At 34.3% G+C, this 19,690-nt stretch overlaps 1 protein-coding gene across 21 annotated transcripts in view; it reads right to left on the bottom strand.

The window, feature by feature from the left end:
- Positions 1-19,690, bottom strand: part of ZNF280D (zinc finger protein 280D) — a 127,461-nt gene that overhangs the window by 37,432 nt on the left and 70,339 nt on the right. For all 21 annotated transcript variants that reach the window (XM_015097014.4, XM_042252408.2, XM_042252409.2 and 18 more), the window contains 4 exons: positions 12,827-12,961; positions 10,686-10,993; positions 10,009-10,149; positions 3,385-3,447 (listed from right to left, as the gene is read on the bottom strand). In XM_015097014.4, the coding sequence (XP_014952500.1) occupies positions 3,385-3,447; positions 10,009-10,149; positions 10,686-10,993; positions 12,827-12,961 (647 nt within the window). The remainder of the gene's footprint in view (positions 1-3,384; positions 3,448-10,008; positions 10,150-10,685; positions 10,994-12,826; positions 12,962-19,690) is intronic.

Genomic DNA, 19,690 nt, shown 5'->3' with positions numbered 1-19,690 from the left:
TTCATGCATTGGAGAAGGAAATGGCAGCCCACTCCAGTGTTCTTGCCTGGAGAATCCTAGGGACAGGGGGAGCCTGGTGGGCTGCCATCTATGGGGTCGCACAGAGTTGGACACGACTGATGTGACTTAGCAGCAGCAGTAGCAGCATACTACTAGTATATTGTATTGTGAATATAATGATGACTGAAAAATACAGTCTGTCTCTAGTGGAACATTTATCTAGTATTTATCTAGGAGAGGGAAAAATTAGAAATGAGAAGGTTCTAAAAATATATCACGTTATAGATGCTACCATTGCATGCTGTTGCTGTTTGGTTGCTAAGTCATGTCTGACTCTTTGTGACCCCATGGACTACAGTCCACCAAACTTCATTGTTCATGGAATTTCCCCATCAAGAATACTGGAGTGGGTTGTCATTTTCTTCTCCAGGGTATCTTTCTGACCCAGAGATTGAATCCATGCCTCCTGCTTGGTAGGCTGGTTCTTTATCACTGAACCACTCATCATTGCATACTATGTGTTAAAGATTCTGCCATACATTATTTAGTTTATTCTCACCACAAGCAACCAACGTTGGTATGATTTTCACGTAACACTTAATTAACTGAAGGGCTAAGTCACTACTTCAGTCCAAAGTCTGAGTTCTTTAGCATCCCAGTAATGTCAACTGGCCTACTTGCTTGAACCTAAACTACTGGTTCCTTTAACAAAACTTCACTGGGCAACGTAGTTCTTAAATGAAATATGTAGTGATTATAAATTTTCAAAAAGGTTAGGAAACAATTCCCATAGTCATCAATACTTTTTATTGAATTCAGCAATATTTTTTACAGTTATTGAATCAAACTGTGTAGCATTTGCTATTTGAAGTATTTAAACATAATTTCATATTATAGTATGTAAAATTAAGACTCTAATTTAAAATGTGCTTAAACATTTTAATTTTAGTTTAAAATATTATTAAGCCTGCAAAAATATGTGAATGTTTCAGAGAACTTAGAAAACCACTATGTTTATTATGTTGGTTAGAGTTAAGCACTTGGGAGCTTATGGATCAAGCATCTGAAGAACTATTTAAAAGAAAATCTAATAAGATTTAACATATAAATGACATTAAATTATTTAAAGGTAACTGAAGTACAAATGAAACTAATAAAATTTAGTCTGTTCAGCTTAAATGAACTTTATCAAACTCTTCTATCAGTATAAATAATACTCATCCTTGAAAACCAAGTAAATTAACACCTATGTAAATCATTCCAAGTAAAGTAATCTCACTCCTCTTTGAAAAAAGTAACCCTCAGTGCACTTATTAAATTCCCTCTTGATTTATTCTGGTTATTTACATTCACCTCTTATCTCCCACCCAATAAAATGCACCTTCTCTGAAGGTTGGTTCTAAGACTTCCTCATTATTACTACCTTTACAGAGTCTGCTATATTACAGACCTAATATGTAGTAAATATCTAAAAAATGAATATTCCATTCCAATAAAAGAAAAATTACAAAAATTATTGTTCTATGTAGTTATAAGTTTATATGTTCCATTCACAGAAATTGACAAATTTTCAACCTGAGAACTATTCAAGTTGAGAGAAAAACATCCCAGAGCTTTAAAATCATGTAAGTCATTTTTCAAAAACCAAACACACAATGGAGCTTCACAATAGTGAGGCAAAAATCAAACAAAACGTCTTCTGAATGTAATAAAACTCTTCATTCTTATAAGAATTTCAATATAGGCAACACCTAATATGACTTAACCTATTGCCTTGAAGTTAGTAAATGTTTTAAAATTGGTACTAATATATTTTTTAAAACAATCAAATTTTCTTCTCCCTGTGAACCACTGTTCCAAAATAATCAATGGGACCTACTGCCAATTATAAGTCATTCTAAATATATACATTAATTTATTCAACAAATATCTACCAAATGCCTAATTACTATCAATGCCTTACATAAATAAAAATCAAACCACACACATTCTAGCGAGAGGACACAAAATAAGTATACAGTGTATGAGATGATGAAAGATAATCCAGAAAAAAATGATCCACAAAGGGGAGATAAAAGACACTAGGGTAAATAAAGCATAGGAGAGAGGATACAACAGAAGACCCAAAAGTGATAAACGAGCTAACCATACAGAAGTCTGGGAAAGAGCAAACTAGTCTCAGAGAATAGTAAGTACAAAGGCTCTGAGACATAATATCATCCTCTCTTCCAGATTTTCCACTAACCCAACATATCAAAACAAGTACTGGTTAACCGTATCTGTATATATTAGCTTGGTACAGCAAAGAGACTGATATTTCAAGTAGCATTGGCAGTAAAGACAAAATAATAAAGAGCAGTGGGTTATAAACAATGCAGAAGAATATGAAAAACACGGTGCTCAGTGGATTCTGAATTAAGCTTGTGGTAAAACCAATGTGTTTAGAAATATTCACCAACAGTTCTTTCTGCACAGTAAGCAAGTAGCACACTTTCCTTAATCTGAAAAAGTAAAATTTAAAATGACTATGCACTAATTTCAAGAATTTCAGTGGCTTAAGAAATTTACTTCAAAACTAAAAAAGTGTCACTTTACTGCATATTTTAGGCCTCTTTTCACTATTCAAATAATATTGGAAAGCCCTACTTTTTGTTCTCATTTTATGATGCAAATACATGAAAGCTTCATTTTGACACCACTGGTCACCGCTGAAACAAATTTGGTGACAGAATATAGACTAATCAGGTACTTTGTAAAACAGTCTAGTAGTTTCTTAAAAGTTTGACACAGAGTTACCATATAACCCAGCAATTTTAATCTTACATACTAAAGAAAAATGAAAAGACATGTCCAGACAAAAATAAATACACAAATGTTCATAACATCAGTATTTATAATGGCTTCAAAGTTAAAATAACCTAAATGGATAAACAAACTATAATATACATACAATAGAATATTATTCAGCAATAAGAAAAAGAAGTACTGACATACACAACAATATGGGTAACTCTTGAAAACATGCTAAACGGAAGACACAAAGGATCATATATTTTATCATTCCATTTACATGAAATGTCCAGAATAGGCAAATCTATAGAGACAGAAAATAGATTAGCAGTTGCTTAAGGATAAAAGGAGTTGGAAGGAAATAAACATAACCACTAATGGGTACAGAGTGTCTTCCTCAAATGACAAAAATGTACTAAAATTAACTGTGGTGACTGCACAACCCTGTGAATATACCAAAAACTATTAATTGTTACAACTTAAATACGCGGATTGCATGATATATGAACTGTATCTTGATAAAAATGTTATATATAGCAGATTTAAGTCATATAATTTTTCAATAGAAAAATATTTAAAAGATAAACTAGTTACCTGAGATCTTCTGAATACTTCTTAAAGATACAAAACCTTTTACTTGGACGATTACTATGAAAGCTGAGAGACAAAATAGATTTTATTAATTTTACTATATGGTAAGTCATTAATTTATAGCTATGCATCAAGTCTATACTTAAATTTCTAGTTTTGAATAAAATATCATGATATAAATAATCCTGTTTAATTCAGTATTTTAACATAAACTTATCTATTTTCCAGTGAAATGTATTTTACTAAGCATATTCTCATTTGATCAGTACCACACTTTCACATACTCGAGTATAAGAAAAAAGTCACATGAAATTCTTTTTCTGAACTGTTAAAAGAGTTGAAAACAATTTAAAATTCTTGCTAATAACATTTTTGCCCATAACATGAACAATTACCAATAATAATCATTTAGAAAAATCTTCGTCTAACTTAACATGTTTGTGTTAAGGGGGAGGGGAGAGGAAGGGGAAGAAGAGGAGAAGAATCCATGTTTGAGGAAGGGGAGAAGAATCCAAATGATCTTAGAAGTAATAGTACTTAAAAGGCCACTGTTTACCATTTGTAAAATCAAGCATTTAGAGAGCTCTTTGCAATTACCAGTAGACTTTAAAACAAAAACAAATTAAAACAGAACTTTTGAGCTAAAACGATGCCCCCTCTAAGCACAAAATAGAAAACCCCTAACCAAGCTTTGCAGCCAATAGTAACAGCTTTCTTTTATATATACTCTTTTAAATCTGATAAGGAAAGTCTTTCTATACTAGAAAACCAGGATTAGCTTAGCACAGTACCACTTAGCACATATAAAAATGTAGTCATAGACTAATAACATCAATATCATCTAGGAGCTTATTTAGAAATGCAAAGTCTATGCCCCACACACACCTACTGAATTAATCTCTGGCAGCGAGGTCCAGGAAGCTGTTTTAACAAGCTTTTTCAGTAATTCTTATGCAAGCTGAAATCTGAAGAGCAGGAGCTTGCAATAATGATAGATCTAAAGTAGCCAACATGCCAGGTCAATTCTCAGTCTCAGATAGAAATAATCATCACAAGCAGAGCATGTATGTATTGGAAAAGAAATACTCTGACAGTTTTAATCCCTAGAAAACATCCTCAGAAGATTTCTAAGTCATTTCCTCAATCGGGGGATAATTACTACCATAGAATTTATAAATTCAATGTAATATGACAAAAATAATAGAATAATTTTTTAGGAAGAGATCATCAGGGAGGTTGGGAAACACTGAAATTATACACACAAAAGTGTTCATACAACTGCTATTTTCTCAGAGGAGTGTCCAAGACTTTATCTGATTACCAGAGAAGGTGAACCAAGTAAATTAAATTTTAAAATGAGATTTTAAAGTAACTTTTAAAAGCTCTTTCTTCCTTCTCCTCAAACAGATTGCTTTCTTCATCTGGTAAGAGGAGAGGAAAAAATTACATTTTAGGGTATTTTGATGGCTTCCATTTCTAACTTACACCTTATTAAAATGTTGGTACTTTAAAAATTTTCATTGTCTGAATTCAGTTTTAAGTTCCCAATCTATAAAAATGAATTATACTCTCTATATTTATTACACAAATTCCATTCTTCTAGTTTTGTGTATTATAGGAATGGAAAAATGAATCTGTAGCTCATAAATAAAGAGGGGAAAAAAACTACCTTTCTTCTAGACCTGCGTGAAGTTAATAACAATATGTAAATAATCTAAGAAAGGGGAAAAAAGTTAAGATTTTTATTATAATACAGTAAAATATAACATTTAAATCTAGGTTTTGAAAATTCACCACCTGTTTATATTTATATAATTATCAAAACTCATTAAGCCGTTCTCTAAAAATAAGTGAATTTTGTTGTATATAAATTAGACCTCAATAAGACTAGATGGGGAAAAAAACTCCCTTTGTCCATCTTTTCTTAACAATCTTGATTTGGTATAAGTAAAAACTTTACTTCCAAAGAAATACAAAAGGGATCAGTTTCCTAAATATCCAACAATACTGACAGTATGCCTACTATTTAAAACACTGGACTAGAAGTTAATGATACAATAAGAAAGGCAGGTTGTCTGCCTTAGAATTCATGTTCCAGAGTTAGCAGGGGAAGGTAGTCAAAAAGCAGCTGTCTCAGAAGAAGTGCCTAATAAATATCAGCTCAACAAGTGAGTACATATGCATAAATATATAATTACCATAAGATAAACATCAACAGCGATACATATAGTTTTGTAGTTGCATGAGGGAAAGCTGAAGGTAAATGGAGAAGTCAGCTAACAGTCAGGATTATATTTCAGTTAGGAAGGTCTCTATACTGACTTACTCCAGGAAAAGCAAATAAGAGTTGAAAGCACTGGAAAAGTAGTTAGGAATTAGATATTAAAAGGTCTCATATTCTCCAGAAAATCTGAACTTCATCCTATTAATATTAGGTAGGTGAAGGATTTCAGGCCAAAAAATGACCTGACCAGATGTTAGTAACAAAAGAAAGGAAAAAATGGAAAAGGGGCTAAGTGGTGGATTGTGGACAGGAGACCATTTATGAAGTAATCACAATAATCTATCTGTTCTTCTAATGACTATTATTTCATGCCAATAAATAAATCTATAAAAAATATATAATGAACTAAAGCATAGCTTATAAAAATTAATTCAGTAATCTTATTTATTGTATAGGAACAAATTGTTATACCAGCTTTCTTTTTCCTTGGAAAATTTTTAAATCATCCTTCAAATAGTAAGTGAAATGTCATTTATATAATACCTTCTTATTTCTTGTTTAAAGACTTCATCCTTACCTTCTCTGGGCTCACACAGTCATTTATTTATCACATTAAGCTAGGTAAATATATCTCTCCTACTAAATTGTGAAAATTAAAGGCAAGAGCTTTATCTACAATACCTAGTAATGCCAATTTAGAAATAATACCTATAATTACTTGAATATCTCCTAAGTGCAAATGATTTTATTAAACATTTTAAGTACCTTTCCCCAATAATGATAATAACGTTTTCTTCAAGAAAAGAAAAATGGGAATCAGTTAAATAACTTGCCCAAAGTGACACATGTAATAAATGGTGAGTTCTGTTTTCAAATCCAGATTTGTCATATTCTTCACCACCAGTTTACCATACTTCTTAGTAAATACTAAGTAAACTCTGCCAGAAAAAAATATTAAGTACTTGTCTGTGACCTTAATTCTATTACATGTAGAGAAAAAGCCTTCTTTCTTATACATAATGTTGAAGAATAGCAGTATCACACAGCAATTCATTTTTTTCAAATGACTTCTACTGCCACCTAAAAGCTATTAGCAAGTAAGGTGCAATAATTTAAACAATCAAACCTAAATAATGCTACTTCAAAAAAATCATTGAAAATTAAAGTTTAATGATGCTCTTCTTTGTAAGAGTCTTATTTCAAAGATGTTTCAACTGTGTAAGATTTTTTTAATATACTCTTGAGATTTTATTAGAGCCTTTTTTGTAATTACACTGACTCTCACTTGCTGTCTGTAATGTGCTAGGTGACATGGTAAACATAAAGAGCTACTTCTTAAGGAGATAATAGTTGTATTACACAACTAAACATAATAAAGGGAGATAGGCTAATTGGGAATGTTTTGAAATAGAATGCATTTGGAGGTTTTATAAGACAAATAAGAAGCCTATGATAAATGGGAGAGGGAGGAATAGAATGACTCTTGGCCTAAGAAAACATAAAATATTTTCTGACTTGATCCCCTACAAACTAAATGCAGAATTAAAGCTGCACAGCAAAGTATTGGTCAAAGAACAAAAGACTTTCCACACAGAAATATTCTCAACAAAGGATGCCAGGGCCTGGTTTAGAGGAAACGGATTGTAGGTACAGTCCACTGCAGCAGGTGGGAGGCAGAGAGGTAGAAAGCAGAAGGTGGTATCTCAGGAAGCCGTGATGCACAGTGGCAGATCAAGAGAACTACACAAGTTTAAGAAACTTGGGACAGTGCATTTTTTTCCAGCTGTATTCCACATCCACACAAATGATGCCCTGACAGAGTGTCTGGACAGCAGTCATGTCAATTCTGGAAAGATGAGAATGCTTGGTTTATTTATGTTCTTTCTAGATGCGAATAAGTCAAAGTTAAAAAAAAAAACAATAAAAATAATTAGAAATATAGAGTTACATCTTAGGAAAACTAAAGACTGAAACTGGAAGACTTAAAGTTGAAAGGTAAAAGTGACAGTGATTACGTTACCAAGAAAGGAAATGTAAAGAGGCAAGAAGAGATGAAGGAAGAAAAGACAATGAAACAGGAGTAGGCAAAAAGGAAGAAGAAAAATAGTGTTAATAATTAAGCAAAAGCTGAAGAGAATAGTTTCAAAAGTGAGTGACAACAATGACTCTAAAGAACTCATAGAGTGATAACAGTGAAAAAAATGAATACAGAGGTAAGTACTTGACAGATAATCTTTAAAGGGGCAGTGTTAGGTGAAGATGATACTCAAAAGGTGAAGAAATGAATCATGAAAATGCTAGTAACAAATACTTTTTACAAATGTTCATGGTAATAAGTCAAGAATTAAGGAAGGTAAGCAGTACAGACGAATATCCCTCATCTTAAAAAAATACTTGAAGTCATTTGCAAGCAAAAGGAACCTGACAGATAAGAGATGAAGTTGTAAATTAACTGCAAGGAGCTGTGGAAGAACTAGAGGAGATAAGGGGCAGGATTAACTGCGAAGTGGAACATGCGTGATTTCTGAGATCAATGCTTGGATGAAGGCAACAGGAAAAATACTTGAGACTGAAAGGATTAATTAAAATGATGGACTCCAACTGAGTAATTATAGTAGGCCAGGGTGACAACTAAGAGAATTTAAAATAAAGCATTAATAAGATACTACCTTGCTGCAAGGAGATCCAACCAGTCCATTCTAAAGGAGATCAGTCCTGGGTGTTCTTTGGAAGGACTGATGCTAAAGCTGAAACTCCAATACTTTGGCCACCTGATGCGAAGAGTTAACTCATTGGAAAAGACTCTGCTGCTGGGAGGGATTGGGGGCAGGAGGAGAAGGGGACGACAGGGGATGAGATGGCTGGATGGCATCACTGACTCGATGGACATGAGTTTGAGTGAACTCCGGGAGTTGGTGATGGACAGGGAGGCCTGGCGTGCTGCGATTCATGGGGTCGCAAGGAGTCAGACACGACTGAGCAACTGAACTGAACTGAAGATACTACAGATAAGAATAAAAGAGTATACTTCTTATTTTTAAAAATAAAAAGACAGGTCCCAATTCAAGTTAAAGACAGAGTTGATCTGAATCAAGCACTATTTGGTAGTTTAGAATTGAGCATAAAGTTCAGTAGAAGATGATGTTCAAGTCTTTGGCCTTTAAGCCAGGTAAGCAAGACTAAATATGTAAAAGATTCCAGAACAAAAACAAAGCAACTGTCAAAACAGATGACCCTGAGGGTAAGGATGACTATAAAGTTAGATGAGTGCTACTGGTCCAGAAAAAGGACTTCAAAGCCCAGAAAATCATGGGGAAATGCGAATTCTAAAGAAATGAACCATATATAAGATTAAAATAGTATGGTGGTAAGAAAGGGAGCACAACAACTTTAAAGTTGATATAAAACACTGGCACTGAAGAAAGAAGTCAGGGACCATGGAGTCAGGCTAGTTATCAAGGGAGTTAAACAACTGTGAGAGAGGGGCTAAAGCCACCAAGAAACATGGAAGAGGCCTTTTAAAGGAGCAGTTGATTATGACCTGAAAGTAACACAAAGGTCATATTGTGATCTGTATAAAAATCACTTTTGTTAGTTATACTCTAAATCTAACTTTTGGGGACAAAAAAAAAAAAAGGCAAAACTTCACTGTGAATAATCAACCTAACTGGCTTATATTGGAACAATTTTTGACTATTTTTAAAAAAATAAAAATCCACCCTGAAGGATAGCTCAACTAATATGATACCAATGAAGATAACACAGACTGTGAAAGTTTTCTCTGCATGGAATAAATACTCAAGTTATCTAAACTGAATGAATTAATGAAAAATAATTCCAACAGTGGCAATAATGAAATAGTCTCTCATCTCACTGAATGAATGCAAGGATGGATGGCCTGATGGATGGATGGACAGACAGACAGAATGGATTATAGACAAAAACAGAGACAGAAAGAGAAACAAGATCCAATAAAATATCTAAGATCACTGAAAATCCTGGAATCACAAAGTGACTGCTTTGAAGAAAACACCACTCGTGAGATTACATGTATGCTTCATGAGGAAGTGAAAAGCGAAACTGTCAGTCACTCAACTGTGTCCAGCTCTTTATTCTTTACCATGTGACATTACTTTTCTGTCTTTGGAAGTAACCGCATTTGAAAGTTCTATAGGATAAAAAATTCCCATAGGAAAACTATATTCCCTAACAAATCTATCTTAATTTCATTAGTCTAACTGTTCTTACAATTCAAGTTTCCAGGAATTTTATGAATTACTATGTTGAAAAATAGTACCAGGAATCATCTTAGAAGTTCTCTAATTGTTTCTCAAAGAGCAAAACTGACTTATACTAGGGCAACTGTTTTCAATTGGCAATTATAGATGTTTAACTCATCTTACCTCATCATATGATTCACATAGGATTTGCTACAGCTAGTGTTGTATCTGCAAAAACTACAGTGGACATATGTAGGAAAGTGGTTTGCAAAATCTTTTATTTCAGAATAACACTCAATGCACTTGTGAACTCCCCGACGATACCTTATAGAGATACAAAGAAAATGATAAAAATATATTTTAAAACAAAAATAATAAAGGAGAGCCTTATTAACAGTCTGTTAATTAAAACTAAGGTCTTTACAACTTCAAACAGGGATTAATAATTTGAAAAATCTGCTATAGAATAATAGCTAGAATAAGTGTATAAACAATTTAATATCAGGTAGTGTTTCTTACTAGAATAAAAGGGATTAAATTAACCATTCAAAGATCACAAGATATAAGCACAACACAAAATCCCAGTGTTTTATGTTGAATGAACATTAAAAATATTATATTTTTATATAGTAAAAAATACTATAATTTTTTATAATGAATATAAAAAAATAGTAATTCAAGTACTGTTCAATAGTTATAAAAACATTTTTTATTATCTGTTGGCATTAAGTGACAGCATATAAATGTACAAGAGAGTTGTGTAATAGGGTAAATTTATATTAAATAAAACTTTTATCATGTTCATGTTCAGTTATTAATTAAGATTAAATTAGTATTGGGTATCAAGAATAAAAGTTTACCTTAAATTCCTCAATGCTGTATTGACTTTACTTTTTTTATTGCTACTAGCCAATGTGCTTTGTTTCTTTTGCAGATTAGATATTTTTGATTTGTATTTAGGTTTATTTCCATTAGGCTTACTTGCATTAGGTTTACTTGCAATGGATTTAGTTATATTAGGTTTAGTTGTGTTGGATTTTGTGGGACTTTTAGCAGTTATATTTTTAGTCCTTGGAGGTGAGAGCTGAAGGGTAGAAGTGCTTGCACTAATGGAAGGTGTGGTTGAAGATCCTGATTGAAGAGGTCCAACTGAAGCTCGAATAGTAACCTACAAAAATGAAGATAATATCTGCTTTAGAAAATTAATCATTACCTTACTGTTAAAATATCACTGCATAACAAAAAGTTAAACATCAAGTATTTGGAAAGGGCAAGTATAAACTATAACTGGATAAGTCTTTCATTTATTTTAAATGTTCATACCAATTAAATGAAATTAAACTTGATATTTACTCACTTGTAATCTTACATTTTTGTACTGATATCAGTTATATGTTAAGTTATTAATGGATAATTAGCAGTTAAAGCAAATTATATGAATATTAAAAGAGTACATTCCCTAGCTATTTCTATGCTCTGATTTAACTTTAGAAATTCACAAGCACAAAGGTCAAAACTTAAATCTCAAAACCTAGCAATGACTGCATCACCCTTCAACAACTATAAAACATGCAAATCTACACTAAACATGATTTCTTCTTTTCAGGGGCTCATTGGGCAGGATATATGTTTACAAAGATTATGAGAGGGGTTATATAAATTCATTACATGGTATGGAGAGTTTAATAATACTGAGAATTTCCTTAAAGGGAGCTAATACAAGACTTATCATAGGTATTCAGAAATTATATTTGCTGGTAAACAATGGAAAACACAATTGCCTACCAACACTAACCATTTGACTATACATACCGGATGTATTTGAGAAACAGCTTATGAGCAAATATAATGAAAAATATGTGCTTTGCATCATACAAAGGCACTGGAATAGGAATGAAAGACTTGAGGTTAAAGCTAAGACTATTTCTTCCTAGCCATGTGACCTTGATTAAGTTACTTACCCTCTCTAAGCTTCTTTATCTATAAGGGACAATATCTGCCTTGTCTACTTCACTGGATTACTGCATGGATTAAATAATAGAATATATGAAAAAGTATACCAAAAGCCTAATGCTAAGGTGCTATAAAACATTTAGTATCATTATTATTATTATTATTATTATTATTATTATTAAGGGAAAATATGATAGAGGACTGCACTGCTTACATTAGTGTTTTGCATGTCTAGTCCCAGCATGGAATGCATGGACTGCAGGGAAGGATGCTGGATAGCTTCTCTTGCTCTAGGTCTTCAGAGCATGGCTTTATATTGTTATAGTTAATTCAAATAACAGACATACCCACATTCAAAGGTAAGTACCCAAAGCCAAATATAAATGTTTTGGGGATTATTTCACTTTGGATTATCCATGCCTCTGTTTCCCTCCACTGGAGCAAATATTCAAGAGCTGACTGTATATAAAGAAGTCAGAGAAAACAGAGGTATATAAGGCAAAAAGGGAAAAGTAAATTACAGTCATCAGTATGCAGTCAGACATGTGTTGGTTCACTTAAAACATAATGCTATCCAGCAGCAGAACTTGCATCTCTAAGAGTAGACTCAGTAATACCTTCAATAAACACCTGAGAACCTACAGCATTCAACAGGCACTATACCAGATGCTGAGGATACAAAGATAAAAAAAACATGATTCCTAACCTCAAGCATCTTACAGTTCAACAGATAAAAATGACAAATACACTGCCAACAGGAATAGCTCAAAAATAGCCTATGTAACACTGATATAAGCCACTGCCTCCAGAATAGTTAATCTAGTTACACTTTTTACAAAGGAATACCACTCTAGACTTGCACACACTATTGACCAAAAAGCAATGGTTAGGTGTTTTCCCCCTAAACATAGGAACAGTGAAATTTAAAATTAAAGTCTTAATTAAATCACAAATCATTTTTAAAGTATTATATACAACAAATAAAACCAGGCAGGAGTTAATGTCTATTATCATACAAAATGTTAAAATACAACATATTTGAACTCACTTTTGTTCCAGGAGGCAATCCTTCTAGTTGTTTAGGTTTTATAAATGTCCGATGATGCTGAGTCTTGTGATCCATTTTCTCTTTGCATGTTAAAAATTGCAGCCTGCATTTTGTACAACGATGTATTCCCTTTTTCTGTTTAGGAACCAGAAAGAGGGGAGAAAAATAGTTTCTACAACCACAAATACTGCATCCTGAAGCCACTTTAATTTTAATGATACTAAATTATTTTAAAACTAGTATTTTACATCTCCTATCACACATAATAGCAAAATGTTACTATTTTTTTTAATTATTAGCATTTAGTTTTCAAAAACACTTGTTTCTATACAGAAATTGAACATGAAAGGTGCCATCGATAGATTCTAATGAAAATTTCTTAATAGTGCTATGAAAGCTCTTCTGGTTATAATTTTAAAGTACTTAGACACACGATACTGTGAAAATGAGCTACATGCATTTTTATCCCATAAAAGAATTAATTATTTTTAATTTTTGCTATTTCCAGTTCATTGGCAAGATGGACAAATTAAGTTCAAATATCTAACTACATATTTCAAAGAAACCTGTTAGAACAATGGTTGTATAAAGCAGTGCTGTCTAATAAAACTTTCTTCAATGATGAAATGTAATTGAGCTGCACTGTTCAAAACAGTAGCAACTAGACATATGTGGTTATTGAGCACTTGAAATGTGCCAAGTGCAACTGAGCAACCAAATTTTAAATAATTTAAGTTTAAATAGCTACATATGGCTAGAGGCTACAGCACTGAATAGTGCGGATATAGAGGCATAAATCAAAACAACTATTCCCAATCTACTTACTGGTTGAGACCCCTTGACTGAATACCTCCTCAAACTTAATCTTATTATTTTTCCACAGATAGGAAACAGGACCCAAGAAAAATCTAAATCCCTTCCCCATAGCTATTCAGTGACAAGGCTGGACACCTGATCCAATGTTCTTTCTACTACACAATATCAATTACAATCTTTACCTTTATGCTCTCATTAATTTAAAAAGTATATATGTGTGTGTATATACATATAAACTGAAGCAACATATAAACTCAGAAGAATGGTTTCTCTGAAGTTATGATCTGCCACATACATCACTACTTCCATTTACACAATCAATCATCTACAAAATTCAAACAGATAATACATTGAGAAGACCTAGCACAGTACTGGCACACATCAGATATTTCATAAAATTCTTTACAAAGTTCAAAGCAATATATAAATGTGTTTCCATTACTATTTTAGGTACAAATTAAGACTATTTTAGAAATGTGATACATTAGATTATATTGGAGATACGGGCAATTTTAATTCACTCATATACACTGAAAGAGGAGGAAGAGAGAGAAAACTTGAGCAAGAAACAGACACCAAGTTACAATGACAGAAAAAAGTTCTCCAGAATTCAGTACTCAGAAATCTTTTCTCTATCTATAATCACTCCTTAGGTTATCTCTTCATTTCATGGCTTTAAATATCTTGTATCCAACTGCCTACTCGACATCACTGTGTGTGGGTATGTGCTAAGTTGCTTCAGTTACGTCCGACTCTTTGTGACCCCATGGACTGTAGGCTTCTTTGTCCATGGGGATTCTCCAGGCAAGAATACTGGAGTGGGTTGCCATGTCATGTAGAGAGGATCTCAACAAAGCGATCAAACCCAGGTCTCACATCTCTCCTGCACTGGCAGCCAGGTTCTTTACCACTAGTGGCACCTGGAAAGTCCACCTGACATCACTACTTGTATGCATTTTAAACCAACATGCACAAAACAGAATTCCAGATTTCTTCACTCCCTTCCTGCCCCCCAAAATACATCTATACTCCTCAATCTTCATCTTATGACAATAGATGAAAATTTCATTCTTGCAGCTGCTTAGGACAAAAAACTTGGTCACTCTCTCTCACACCTCATATCCAACCCATTAGTAAATCCTGTCAGCTCTACCTTCAAAAACTGTCATAGTATTTCCACTTATTACCTCCAACCACCACTACCATACTTATCCAAAACACCCATCTTGACTAATAATAACCTCCTTTGTTCTCCCTTTCATGTTCTTTATTCCCTACGGTCTCTTCTCCTCCCAGCAGTCAATGATCTTAAAACATGGCAGATCGTTCACCTGCTTAAAATGCTGACAGTTTTCCAAAGTCCTGATTCTGATTTATAAGGTTCTATAATGAATTGGCCTGCATTCTATTGCTACAACCTTATTTCCTACTACTTTCCCTCTTATTACTTTACTACTCTGCTCTAGCCACAACTGAGGGTGAGAACTCAATAAGATAATACATGTAAAGTATTATACATGTTAACTGAATACTTTAACTGTTTTTATTAAAGATCTAATGAACATATTAACACATACAAAATCACTTTCATTATTTCTTAGAAGTCATAAAAACTGGACTGTTAGCTCTAAAATCACCCAAGACATAATAATACTTTGTCTTAAACAGAAGTTACAACCAAAGTCATCTAAAACAATAAAATTAGCCACAGAGTCAACAATTCTCATTATTTCATATTGGACTAATTGCTCAGCTATAATTTCCCAATCTTTTGTAAATAATCACACAAATTATAAATATCTTGAAGGATGCCTGATGATCCTTCTTATTAATAGATTTTCACCCTCCTAACTTCTGGCTGTCTAATTCCAAGGCTCTCAAAATAAACAAAAAAGGAGAACTGTACACTCATGGCAAGTGATGACATAAAATGTAGGGTAGAAAAACTGATTACAAATCACACAGTTCACATGGTCAGCCCACATACCTCTTTCATAATTACTCTTCTTCCCTATCCTTAATATTAATCTCACTCTGGAGCTTAATAAAACATAAAGGAAAATGATATTAAAAGCCCCATAATGAAATAAAACTGTTTTATATTTCATTCTCCCTTTCAAAATTAAAGGCCAAAGATGAAATATAGAGTGCCAACAATAGCATTTCTCAAATTCTGTTCTTCAAAAAATGTTAATAAATACTGTGCAAATAAAGGGTTCAATGGCCAAATAAGTCTGGGGAATACAAACTATATCCTTGTTTAGAGATATACAATGTCCATTAGCATATTAAAATTTCTGAGGAGTCCTATTTTAAAAAATAACGATTTAATTTTGTAAATCTGTGCTTCATCAAATTTATTTACCAGTAGCAATTGGATGGGGACATCTATGAACGTCTGATGGAACACTGCTGGGGAAACACAAAATAGAGAGATCTTGCCAGAACTTCTCAAAGATAGGTAGCATCCCAGTCACAGCAAAGTTCAGTTCAGTTCAGTCACTCAGTCGTGTCCAACTCTTTGAGACTCCATGGACTACAGCATGCCAGACCTACCTGTCCATCACCAACTCCAGGAGCATACTCAAACTCATGTCCACTGAGTCAGTGATGCCATCCAACCATCTCATCCTCTGTTGTCCCCTTCTCCTTCTGCCTTCAATCCTTCCCAGAATCAAGCTCTTTTCAAATGGGTTAGCTCTTCACATCTGGTGGCCAAAGTATTGGGAGTTTCAGCTTCAACATCAGTCCTTCCAATGAATATTCGGGACTGATTTCCTTTAGGATGGACTGGTTGGATCTCCTTGCAGTCCAAGGGACTCTCGGGTCTTCTCCAACACCACAGTTCAAAAGCATCAATTCTTTGGTGCTCAGCTCTCTTCATAGTCCAACTCTCATATCCATACATGACTATTGGAAAAACAATAGCCTTGACTAGATGGACGACTTAGCAGCAGCAGCAGCAGCAGATGGACCTTTATTGGCAAAGTAACATTTCTGCTTTTAAACATGCTGTCTAGTTTGGTCATAACTTTTCTTCCAAGGAGCGTTCTTTAATTTCATGGCTGCAGTCACCATCTGCAGTGATTTTGGAGCCCCCCAAAAATAAAGTCTGCCACTATTTCCACTGTTTCCCCATCTGTTTGCCATGAAGTGATGGGAACAGATGCCAGGATCTTCCTTTTCTAAATGTTGAGCTTTAAGCCAACTTTTACACTCTCCTCTTTCACTTTCATCAAGAGGCTCTTTAGTTCTTCTTTGCTTTCTGCCATAAGGATGGTGTCATCTGCATATCTGAGGTTACTGATAATTTTTCCTGGCAATCTTGATTCCAGCTTGTGTTTCATTCAGCCCAGCATTTCTCATGATGTACTCTGCATAGAAGTTAAATAAGCAGGGTGACAATATATACCTTGACGTACTCCTTTTCTTATTTGGAACCAGTCTGTTGTTCCATGTCCAATTCTCACTGTTGCTTCCTGACCTGCATACAGATTTCTCAAGAGACAGGTCAGGTGGTCTGGTAGTCCCATCTAGGTGGTCTGGTAGTCCCATCTCTTTCAGAATTTTCCCCAGTTTGTGGTGATCCACACAAGTCAAAGGCTTTGTCATAGTCAATAAAGCAAAAATAGATGTTTTTCTGGAACTCTCTTGCCTTTTCGATGATCCAACAGATGTTGGCAATTTGATCTGTGGTTCTTCTACCTTTTCAAAAAACAGCTTGAACATCTGGAAGTTCATGGTTCATGTATTGCTGAAGCCTGGTTTGGAGAATTTTCTTTATATAAATTTATTTTAATTGGAGAATTTTGTGCATTACTTTACTAGTGTGTGAGAGGAGTACAATTGTGTGGCAGTTTGAGCATTCTCTGGCATTGCCTTCTTTGGGATTGGAATGAAAACTGACCTTTTCCAGTCCTGTAGCCACTGCTGCCTTTTTCAAATTTGCTGGCATACTGAGTGCAGCACTTTCACAGCATCATCTTTTAGGATTTGAAATAGCTCAACTGGAACTCCATCACCTCTAACTAGCTTTGTTTATAGTGATAAGGCCCACCTGACTTCACATTCCAGGATGTCTAGTTCTAGGTGAGTGATCACACCATCGTGATTATCTGGGTTGTTAAGATCTTTTTTGTACAGTTCTTCTGTGTGTTCTTGCCACCTCTTCTTAATATCTTCTGCTTCTGTTAAGTCCATACCATTTCTGTCCTTTAGTTAGCCCATCATTGCATGAAATGTCTCCTTGGTATCTCTAATTTTCTTGAAGGAATCTCTAGTCTTTCCCATTCTGTTCTTTTCCTCTATTTCTTTGCACTGATCACTGATGAAGGCTTTCTTATCTCTCCTTGCTATTCTTTGGAACTCTACATGCAAAAGGGTGTATCTTTCCTTTTCTCCTTTGCTTTTCACTTCTCTTCTTTACACAGCTATTTGTAAGGCCTCCTCAGACAGACATTTCTTTTTCTTCGGAATGGTCTTGATTCCTGTCTCCTGTACAATGTCATGAACCTCCATCCATAGTTCATCAGGCACTCTATCAGATCTAGTCCCTTAAATCTATTTCATACTTCCACTGTATAGTCGGAAGGGATTTGATTTAGGTCATATCTGAATGGTCCAGTGGTTTTCTGTATTTTCAATTTAAGTCTGAATTTGGCAATGAAAGGAGTTCATGATCTTAGCCATAGTCAGCTCTCGGTCTTGTTTTTGCTGACTGTACAGAGCTTCTCCACCTCTGGCTGCAAAGAATATAATCAGTCTGATCTCAGTGTTGGCCATTTGGTGATGTCCATGTGTAGAGTCTTCTCTTGTGTTGTTGGAAGAGGGTGTTTGCAATGATCAGTGCGTTCTCTTGGCAAAACTGTATTAGCTTTAGCCCTGCTTCATTCTGTTCTCCAAGGCCAAATTTTTCTGTTACTCTAGGTGTTTCTTGACTTCCTACTTTTGCATTCCAGTCCCCTATAATGAAAAGGACATCTTTTTGGGGTGTTAGTTCTAGAAGGTCTTGTAGGTCTTCGTAGAACTGTTCAACTTCAGCTTCTTTAGCATTACTGGTTGGGGCATAGACTTGGATTACCTTGATATTGAATGGTTTGCCTTGGAAACAAACAGAGATCATTTTGTCGTTTTTGAGATTGCATCCAAGTACTGCATTTTGGACTCTTTTGTTGATTATGATGGCTACTCCATTTCTTCTAAGGGATTCTTGCCCACAGTAGTAGATATAATGGTCATTTGAATTAAATTCACCCATTCCAGTCCATTTTAGTTCTCTGATTCCTAAAATGTCAACGTTCACTCTTGTCACCTCCTGTTTGACCACTTCCAATTTGCCTTGATTTATGGACTTAACATTCCAGGTTTCTATGCAATATTGCTCTTTACATCATTGGACCTTGCTTCCATCACCAGTCATCCATAACTGGGTGCTGTTTTTGCTCTGGCTCCGTCTCTTCATTCTTTCTGGAGTTATTTCTCCACTGATCTCCAGTAGCATATTAGGCAGTTCATCTTTCAGTGTCCTATCTTTTTGACTTTTCATACTGTTCATGGGGTTCTAAAGGCAAGAATACTTTGTGGCAAGTGGTTTGCCATTCCCTTCTCCAGTGGACCACACTTTGTCAGAACACACATGATAACATTTTGTCAGTCACAGCACAGGTGATCCCAAATTTATTAGGAAATTCTACTTTTATGATCTTTTCCAATGAAAAACCACAAGACAATTTCATGATTATCTAATGACTAGAATGGAAAGCAAGGTGACCACCAATGCTGAAAAAATTGACATGCCAGTTTAATCAGTAACAAGAAAATGCATTGAGCTAATCAGTGAGGTGGCAAAAGTTGGTAACATGATCAGATTCAATAAATCCACTGACTTCTGGTTTTGGCAAAGGCACTGTTAGTGTTCTTTCAAGTATTTAAGAACAGGTGCAGTGTTGCATTAAACTTTTCAGCCCAAACAAAAGATGACTTAATTGCTTCAGGAAAAGAACCAGAAAGCATAATATCAGAATTCAAGACACAGGTATAAGCACTAAT

Source organism: Ovis aries, chromosome 7 (genome assembly GCF_016772045.2).
Source record: "Ovis aries strain OAR_USU_Benz2616 breed Rambouillet chromosome 7, ARS-UI_Ramb_v3.0, whole genome shotgun sequence".
NCBI lineage: Eukaryota > Metazoa > Chordata > Mammalia > Artiodactyla > Bovidae > Ovis > Ovis aries.
This window is presented reverse-complemented; position numbering and strand designations above follow the sequence as displayed.